Source organism: Grammomys surdaster, unplaced genomic scaffold, assembly GCF_004785775.1.
Source record: "Grammomys surdaster isolate TR1022 unplaced genomic scaffold, NIH_TR_1.0 65, whole genome shotgun sequence".
Classification (NCBI taxonomy): Eukaryota; Metazoa; Chordata; class Mammalia; order Rodentia; family Muridae; genus Grammomys; species Grammomys surdaster.
Window position 1 is genome coordinate 18,771,565 of NW_021604567.1, and position 10,313 is coordinate 18,781,877.

General features: G+C 42.7%; 1 protein-coding gene across 1 annotated transcript in view; it reads right to left on the reverse strand.

The window, feature by feature from the left end:
• Slc15a1 (solute carrier family 15 member 1) overlaps nt 1-10,313 on the reverse strand; it is a 39,625-nt gene that overhangs the window by 3,156 nt on the left and 26,156 nt on the right. Inside the window, exons 10-15 of the mRNA XM_028771571.1 lie at nt 9,668-9,787; nt 8,041-8,190; nt 6,573-6,622; nt 1,596-1,703; nt 1,364-1,472; nt 596-739 (exon numbers count right to left, since the gene is read on the reverse strand). Coding sequence (XP_028627404.1) covers nt 596-739; nt 1,364-1,472; nt 1,596-1,703; nt 6,573-6,622; nt 8,041-8,190; nt 9,668-9,787 — 681 coding nt within the window. The remainder of the gene's footprint in view (nt 1-595; nt 740-1,363; nt 1,473-1,595; nt 1,704-6,572; nt 6,623-8,040; nt 8,191-9,667; nt 9,788-10,313) is intronic.

Genomic DNA, 10,313 nt, shown 5'->3' on the forward strand with positions numbered 1-10,313 from the left:
ATCTATCTATCTATCTATCTATCTATCTATCTATCTATCTATCTATCTAGTGTGTGTGTTATATTCCCACTGAGTAAAGACCTTATTAATCTGATAGTCCTTGTTCTGTGGAAGATACCCATGGCTATTTGAAAGAGAAATGTCCCATGTAAGATTGGGCTTTGGTACACTTGGTGTTGCTGGAGGAAGCATGTCCCTGGAGGTGGGCTCTTAGTGTTTAAAACCTTGAGCCACTCTCAGCTTACTCTCTCTGCTCTGTGCCTGTGGTTCATGATGTGTGCTTCCAGCCTATGCTCTGGCCACCACGCCTGCCTATTGCACAGCAGGAGAAAGTAACCATGATGCTTAGAAGAAAAAACCCTATAAACAAGCCATAAGTGGTGGCGCATGCCTACTATTCTAGTGCTTGAAAGTCTGAGACAGGAGGATGGTGAATTGGAGACCAGCATGGGCTACATACTAAGACCATGTCTTATAAAACAAAACAAAAGACCTTCTAAGAATACACATATCCCGGATTCAAATCAAGGCCGTCAGTGTTTTTTTCTGAGGGCAGCAGGTAGCAGCAGGGAGGAAGGAACAAGAAACAAGAAACCTGGGAATAAGAGAACTCCAGTCCTGTGACAGAGAAGACCACCTCGCCGCAGGTGAGAAGGAAGTACTGTGGGATCTGCAGAGCCATGTTCACCGTGTTGGGTGGAATGTCTTCAAATTCCTTCACTTCCAGACAGCCATCACTCTGGACCGTCCAAGCACCAAGCAGACCGTTGACACAGAGGCAGAGATACGCTTTAGAATAACAACCATTCAAATGGACACACCAAGCTGACCTTCTAAGGTTAAACAGGCGATTTACCTATTCACTGCCCATTTTTAAAGTAACTGTTTGGTGCTGGAAGCCTACCAGCTAAAACCCTGGTAATCACTCAGTCCTGAAGTCATATGACCCAGAAGGAGGCATCAAATACTGGTCAGCAGGAACTTTAAACTAGCGTAACTAAGCCTGCTGAAGTCAGCAATAACTGAGAAAGCCGGTGAGATGGCTCAGCAGAGAAAGGTGCTTGCCACCAAGCCTGAGCATCTGAGTTTGATCCCTGAGACTCACACAGGTTGTTCTCTGACCCTCCCTCTCCCTAATGCATGCAAACACACAGACACAGACACAGACACAGACACAGACACACACACACACACACACACACACACACACACACACACACACAAAACAAAGAATTAGCGGTGAGTTGGGTTAGTTCTGAGACCATTTACAGATCCTATTTCCTCTAATCATGAGCTTGCCCTGAGTGTCTGAGGATTCAGGCCAGCCAAGGTTGGTCAGGCTGTGGTGGGATGAGCTACTAACCGCCCTTCGGATCACGTAGGTATATGCGCTGCCAAAGTCGAGGTTGGAAGATTTGAAATCAGTTGGACAGTTTGGTGCAACCTCTGTGGTGTTTATTGTGTAGTGTTTTCTATTTTAAAAAAAAATAACAGTGGTTATGGTTCTTGGTGTTAAAAATCTCCATTTTTTTTTCTTAAGAAAAAGATGAGATGGGCTTGAACTTGAGAGCACGTTGCCCAGTAAAGGTACTCACTCGCCAGAAAGGAAGAACTGGTAGTTGGTGGCACTGTGACTGGTGACATTTTCATACACTTTCCCACTCATTTCGATGGTGATCATCTCATTAAGGGTGTTGACAAACCTGGAACAGAAAGCCACCTGTCTTGTAACCAATCCATGGAGTAATTTATCCTAGGGCACACATGCATATGTACGGGAGATTCCTAGGGTCTAGAGGCAGAAAGTCAGCTACCTTACAGTTGTTCCTGTCTACCTGCTCAGAAGCACACACCCTTAAAAGAATTTATCTAAGAGTATTTATCCATGCCAGGAAGTACTCTGAAGGCTCAGAAGTGTTGCCTAGTTTCCTGGTATTTAGGGGAATCCACTAGGTAGTCATAGAAACAGATACTGACTCCTTTTCTTTCTAAATGAGAGCCATGCTTTTGTGCTACTGAGATGGAAAGTTTCAGAGCTCAACAGGTGAACCACCAAAATATAGAAGTTGCTGGAAGACAGCCACCGGCAGAGCTTCCCTCAGGAGGAGAGAACCTGCCATTTTGATTACCTCTGAGAGCTTGGGGCAGGGAATGGATGCAAGATCCGAGAGAAAGAAGCTGGCTAGCCCAATAAGAAGAGACTGTCCTGAGTCACGGCCTCAGATGGGGGAGAGTTGAGTGGCTCTGGAGTGGTGCTGGCCAGCATCTGCTGAATGCAGGGAGGAATGGGTCACCTGAAAGGCCTTGGCGCTCATCCCAAGGCTTCTAGCCTTGGAAGGGTTAGGGTTGAACCTCAGGAGGAAGCAAGTGAGCTGCCTGCCTTCCTGGGACCATACAGAATGTCACGAGACAGATGGCACAGGTGTTTCCTTAGATGCTCCGTGCTGGAGAAGACCTGAAGTTCTCATACTGCTCTAGGGATGGACATGTTGCTGCCCTAAAGGAGATCAGCTGTTTGTTTTGCCCACAAAATAGGCAGGTGACAGATTATAGCAGATTGTCCAATACATAGAACAAGAAGTAATAATGACAGCTGGCTAAGTACTATAAAGACAACTCTGTCTAAAATACATGGCCATTTTTATCAGCTTCATAGTGTTGCGGATTGGTTCTCATGCTATTTGTGTTAATTCGGCTCCCAAATCACATGGGAACCTGCCTGTAAAACACTGAGAGTCCCTGCCCCCAGTTGGCTCTAATTGGTAAATAAAGTTGCCAGTGGCCAATGGCTGGGCTGGGAGACGGATGAAATATAGATTTTATTAAGTAATAATTTGGGAATATTGGTGGGTAGGTATTAGCATTGAGGAGGTTTAGATGTGCTCAGCCATTGTGTTGTTTAAGGCATAGTAAAATAGAAGGCTGTGTGTGTGTGTGTGTGTGTCTTTCTTTTTGGAATCTAGAGCATTTTGGCGAGTAGGGAGTAGTGCGTAAACACCCACCAAGAGTTTACAGTGGATTAACAACTTACTGTTTCATCATGGCACATTATTATTTGATAGAACGGTCTATGTACACACAAATCATTTTTAAAGGACACCATATTAACATTTAATTTATTTATGAGTGAGTGTGTGCATGTGTAGTGCATGCAGGTACCCTCAGAGGCTAGAAGAGGGCATCAGATTCCTTGGAACTGGAGTTAGGTGGCTGTGAATTGCTTGACTTAGGTTCTAGAAACCACACTGAGGTCTTCAGCCAGCGTTGATACCCAGTCTTAACTCTTGAGCCATCTTTTCAGCCATGTGGGTACTAACTATATTCACATATCATGAATGCAGATTCGACATATTTTTTTACCAAATGTGATAAAAAATTAAAGACCACTTCCGTGGAGAAACTACATACATGCAAAGAAATAGGTAAAATACAGACTACGGTCATATTTTAAAAAAAGAAAAAACAACAACTAAGAATAACCTAAATTTCCTTGAAGAGATGGGTAGAAAAATGAGTGTGTCTATACATAGGAAGGCTTTACAAGGAGATAGATAGGCGCTGCAAATGTAAATATGGTCAGATATTAAACTGACATATGTTACGTAATATGATTTATAGTATTGTTATGGAACAATATATGCCTGGGACAGTTAACTTTTATATTATTCCGTTTAAAAACACGCCAAGCAGCGTACTTTTTATGGAGACGTAACAAATGGCAATACACAGTGTTAAAATGCAATGGAAAGCAGGATTAAATTACCAACCAGTTTTTAAAAGATTTGTTTGTTTGTTTGTTTGTTTATTTATTTATTTATGTTTTTCCAAGAGACGGTGTTTTTCTGTGTAGTCCTGGCTGTCCTGGAACTTACTCTGTAGACCAGGCTGGCCTCGAACTCAGAGATCTGCCTGCCTCTGCCTCCCTAGTGCTGAGATTAAAGGTGTGTGTCACCACCATCTGGCCTTATTATTTTATCTATGTGTATGTGCCTGTGTGTGGCACATGTGTGTGGATGTTGGCAGCAGATAGAGAGGTCTGATCACCTGAAGCTGGAGACATAGCTGGCTGTGAGCCCGCCTGGTGGCATCTGGGACTGGACTCAGCACCTTCGCCAGAGCAGAAAGTGCTCTTGACAATGGCTGAGCCATCTCTTCAGCCCCTCAACCTATTTTGACTAAAGGCTTGCCTATGTTTAAATCTTTCAATTTACTGAAAGTGTACAATAAAAATGTATTCAACTTACTGATAGTGTAATATAAAAATTTAATTGCTTGAAATTTTGTATTTCCTTCCTTTAATTTACACATTAGTCAGAAAGTCTGATTTTTGTGGAGGTTTTGAAGTCTGCTCATGAGTCTCTCCTAGTTTTCTAGAACCTCCTCTTTAGCATTGTCTTCAGGTACTACAGAAGCAATAGAATCTTTCGCTCTATCAAGGATTTGGTGTTGCTACTCAATAGAAAATCGATTCTGACGGTTTCTGACTCACGGTTGGAGGCGTCGACAGGTCAACAACAGCTAATGCCACTCCTCATCTCTGTTCCTCAATCTTCTATCAAAGATATTTTAAAATCTACAACCTCCCCATGTAGATCACACACAAAGACTTTTAATTAAATTAAGCTTTTAAGGGGAAAAGTGATAACTCAGTCAGCAGAGTCCCTCCCTCAAAAGCAGGAACATCCCAGTTCAGTCCTCAGCACACGTGTAAGCTTAAAGCTTTGGGGCAGAAGCAGATACAACCTGGGGGACGGGGTAGCTCACTGATCAGGACATCCCAGATGCCATGAGTGCTCTCAGGAAACAATGCGGATCTCTGAAGATGTGAGAGTTGATTTCTGGGAGCCAAATGCATGCACAACGCGCCTGCATGCACATGCACGCGCACACACATGCACACACACATGCAGACGCACACACACACACACATGCTTTAAACACTAGTGAGATATCTCAGCAGTTAAAGTTTCATGTTGCCAAGCCCATTGACTTGAGTTTGATCCCTGAAGCCCACGGGTGAAAGGACAGAGCCAACTCCTGTAAGTTGTCCTCTGACACATGTATGGCAACACATGCATGCCCACACACGTACAAGTACACACATACTAAATAATAAATTTTGGCAGACAAATTGGCTCAGTGTGTAAAGGTACCTGCCTCCTAGCCTGACGTCCTGAGTTCGATCCTTACTACCCACATGGTGTCATGGTGTAAGATGAAATCAGCTCCTGGAAGCTGTCTTCTGCCCTCCATACTCACACATACATACATTAAATACATACATATACACACATAAACAAACAGACAAACAAATAAATAAATAGCCTAAATACTGTGATCTACACTGTCCAAACTTTCCAATGTTGGGAAACGTTTCTAAAGAAATCAAAACAATGAAAATATTATTCTGAGAACAAAATGAAACCCCAGAGATGCTTCTAGTTCAGTGTCAATTACAAAGCACAGGGCAGCTCTGTGTGCGTGCGTGTGCGTGTGTACATGCGTGTATGCATGTGCATGTCTTGTGCAGGACAAGATGGGCAATTACTAATATCCAAAGGAAGGACTATGGACTGAGAGGTGTCATCATGACACCTCAAAATGAGATTTTCTTTAGAGAAAAGGCCTTAAGGAAGGAAAAGAAGCTGTTGGAGGGCCTTAATCTGACATGACTGATTGGTGTCCTTACATGAAGAGATTACATTACAGACACACAAAGAGAAAAAAGATGGCTATCAACAATCAATCAAGGAGGGAGGCCTCAGAAGAGACCAGTCTTCAGGGCACCTTGATCTTGGACCTTCAGCCAGAGGAACTAGGAAAACATGAATTTCTGTTTAATTGAATCACCGGGCTGTGTGGCACTTTGTCCTGAACCTCAGGACAGACAGGCACCAAGAAAATGAGAGAAGGAACCAAAAACCAAATGGTCTTATGCTGGTGAGATGAATTACACTGATTTTAGTTACCCTGGAGAACCCTGGGACTGTCAAAGTCAAAGATTAAGACACCAGAGGCTTGGTGAGAAGCTGACCGTTAAGTGAGTGCCTGCAAGTCAGAAGCCAACAGAGAAGTCTCCAGACCTCCGGGACTTTACAACCATGTGTGGGAGAAGAGGGCATTTTCAGGCCTGCCTGGGCGAATAAAAAGACACCACAGGATCCAGGAAAGGTAGTTTCCTGGGCACAGCGGTGATGTCTCCAAGGACAGTATCTGGAGAGATACAGAGCATGTGCTTGTGGTAGCTCCCAGAGAACGAGATAGAAAAGTGGTCCCCAGGGAGGACCGTTGATGCTCTGGACACTGTAACTAACTAGACACTTAGTGACCAGGTTAAAGGCTAACATTATTTGTTTCATGAATGAATGCTAAATCCTATAGATTATTTTTCTACACCAGTTGATAATATGGACTTTCTTCTCTAAGTTATGAATTATGCTGGTTGATCCAATCTTGTATTCTTGGTACGCACTTGACACTTTCACACCCTTGTCACAACTGGGCTCCGTTAAAGGAATGTGTTAAGCTCTGTTAGAATCGAGAAGAACCAGTTTCAAAAGAAATCTCCATACCTGATTCCGTTCTCTCCTTTCTCTGGCTTTTGGTTAAGACCATCGTTTACCTAAGAGAGAAGAAATAATATAAAAATAAACTTTTCTGACCCAGAGAGATGGCTCAGTGTGTAGGGCACCTGCTGTGCAAGCCTGGCCCTCCAAAAAGATGGGAGGAGAGACTCCACTTCACACAGTTATTCCCTCACCTCCAAACATGCACTGTGGCACGGGTTCACTGCTCTCTTATGTGACCATTATATATGTGCATATATAAACACACATGCACATATAATAAATAAACAGATAAGTAAATTTCCTGATATTTAGCTCATTAGAATCAATTCACACTAACGCTTCAGACTTTGAGCACACGAAACTGGCCCTTGTCCTGGGAGATAAGTGTTCTACTTCTTCCTTCTTGTTTTCCCTTCATGCTAACACATGTTTCTCCTTGATAGACAGTGGCTCCAAAGGGTATGACTCTCTAACAATTTAGATTACCCTGACCTTCAGACATGGCAACACTGTGTTGTCAACACGGAGTTGGAGTTCACTTTGAGAACTGTACAGATGAATCAGGAAAACCACTGGAAAATAAATCTCATAAGCCTATTTTTGCTAGGTCACATTTACAGCTTTGCTGGGGTGTGTCAATCTGTGGGCCACAGGCTGCATATACCTGATAGAACAAGCCACCCAAGAGCTTGCACTTTATCTCAAAGTCTGAGAATGTGCATATGTGCTCATGTGACTTACATGTATACATGGAAGAGTCCATGTACACATAAGCATGGGCACAGACTCATAACACAATTATATTATTCATTTACATGTATATTTTTACAAGTTTTTTTGTTTTGTTTTTACACAGGGTCCCACTCTGTAGCCCTGGACAGCTTGAAACTCAAAGAGACCCTCTATATCTTCTTGAGTGCTGGAATCAAAGGTGTCTGACGCTATCCCTAGCTAAGATAGGGTCTTCCTATGTAGTCCAGGCCAACATCTGCTTCCTGAGAGCTGTAAAAAAAAAGATATGGACCACCACAGCCAGTTCCTAGTTTTCTTTTTAAAACATAATTGACAGTAATACTTCTTCTCCACCAGCCAGACCTTTACTGGGAGTCAAGTGTCTTGTGCTCCTCAAGAGTTTGAAGATTGCTTAATACAGTGCTCAATATTGGTAAAGGAAAGCCACACCAATAAAAAGCTGTACCCTGTGGCTGGAGACATGGCTCAGTGGTTAAGAGCACTTGCTGCTCTTGCAGAGGACCTGGATTCAATTCCCAGCACATATATGGTGGTTTACAACTCTCTGTAACTCCAGTACCTGGGGACCCGATGCCCTCTTTGACCTCAGACACCAAGTACCCATGTAGTACACGTATGTACATGCAGATAAAGCACTCATACACATAAAATAAAGCCTAAAAATTTTAAAAAACTGTGTCTCTGATATTGCAAATAGCCAAGAAACAGCTGTACTTACCACAAGGTATTCACTGGGGTCCCACACTAGAAGGGTGTGCCGCTGACCCTGCTCAAACTGAGGAGCTACTGTAGCGACTCCTGAGGATCCAGAAGAAGACACGTTTATGCTTGTCAACTTGTCTATATCAAAAGTCATGAACGTGTCTGTCTGGAAACGGGGGAAAGAAGGCAGGAGGCAGAGTCAGCACTGTGCATTTGGACACTGTCATGTCACAGTAGATGGTGTCCTACATTGCAAAGTTCATGGTCATACACATCCAAAATGCCTTGTAGGGACTTAATACCTGGCCTCCTATCCCACAGACACTGTCATAAGGTTCTTTGTGTATTGCCACAGAAACTATACTGTAATTTTGTTTTGCTCTAAGGAAATACATGCTGTGAACATCATTTATAACCCTATAAATATACTATATTATACTGTGTATAGTATAACATACTATATAGTGTTATAAATACAGTACTACATTATACTACTATATACATATACTATAGTACTATACAGTACTATAACTATATTATATACAGTATAATATACTATATAGTATTGTAAATATAGTACTATATTATACTACTACATTATATTATTATATACATATGCTATAGTACTATACAGTACTATAAATATACTACATTAAACTATATACAGAATAATATACTATATAGTACTATAAACATAGTACTATAGTATAGAATGGTACCAGAGGACTGGGGCTGGAGAGATGTCTCAACAGTTGAGTAGCTGTTCTTCAGGAAGACATAGGTTCAGTTCCCATAATTCACATGGTGAATTACAACCACTTATAATTCCATTTCCAAGGGACTTGATGTTCTTTTCTGGCCTCTGAAGGCACGAGGCACATATATGGTGAACAGGCATATATGCAGGCAAAAGACCAATATATGTGTGTGTGTGTGTGTGTGTGTGTATGTATGTATGTACACACACACAACCACATGCACACACACACACCACCACCACCACCACCACCAAAGGAAAAGCAAAAGTTCTGGTGAAATCATTATGGGGCTACTCTGACCACTAGGAGTCAGACTTTTAACTCCTTCTTCAAGGTCATTGGCTTGTCAAGGTCTAAGTCCACTGCTCCAATGGTGGTGGATCAGGAATGAGAGTATATGAATCCACACCACTGGGGTGGACCTCAAGGCTCTCCATGTGACCAAGGCTGGGAACCAGAGGTCAAGGGCAATGACCTCTAGAGCAGGGTTTTCACAGAGGCACTGTGTATACAAGGACAGATAATTCTTGGCCTGGAGACTGAGTGCCAGCACCTCTGACTTCTATATATAAAGTGCCAGTAGCACACTCTTAGTTTGCAACAACTAAGAATTATCTGTAGAGACTGTAACATCTCCTCAGGGATATCAGCACCCCTGCTTGAAACCATGGGACTTCCCTGCTGTTGAAAGTGCCAGAGTGATCTGTACCCACACTTGAGTTAGAGGCCCATGGGTTTAGAAAGCATTATGAGGTGGCCGCTGACTTGTGTTAATCTTGGACAGCCTTTGGGGTTTATACAAGGACCAATAAGAACAGCTCCTCAGAGCTGTGTTATAACTCGGGTGGGTAGATGAGATACAAGGTCCTGTTTCCTCCTACTTACCTGAGACATTTGGGCAAGTGTCACATTCTCTCCAGGAAAATACACGGTCATGTCATTGTTTCCGATGTTCAAGACCTTAATTTGGACTTGATTTCCGCTAGGGAAGACTGGAAGAGTTTTCTGAGAAAAAAAAAAAAAAAGAGATCCACAGTGAGGACTCCCGTGGACAGTCACTGTCACCTCAGTTCTGGAGACTCTTTCCTCTGCAATCTACAGCTTATCCGGAGACACATGACAAATACCTGGCTCAGCGTACTGGTCACATTGCATGGCAATAGAACTTTATTTAGCCTTAAAAGCAAAGGGAATCTTTTTATATCCTCTAAAAAGGGTGAACCTTGAGGGCATTATAAAATAAGCCAATCATAAAAGGGTAAATGTTCCGTGATCGTGGTCATGTGGTTTGCCTGGAGCAGCATCCTAGAGACAGATGGTAGAATGAGGCCCACCAGGGGTTTGGGGAGACAGAGCAGGGAGTTGGCATTGAATGACACAGAGGTTTGGTTTGGGAAGATGGGGAAGTTCTGGAAGTATGTGTGGCGAGGATTCCACAGTAGACAGAGCTGCACTGAGCTGTATTCTTAGAAATGGTTAGGATGGGAAATATCATTTATAATTTGTTCACTTCCATGAAGTGTGTGTGTGT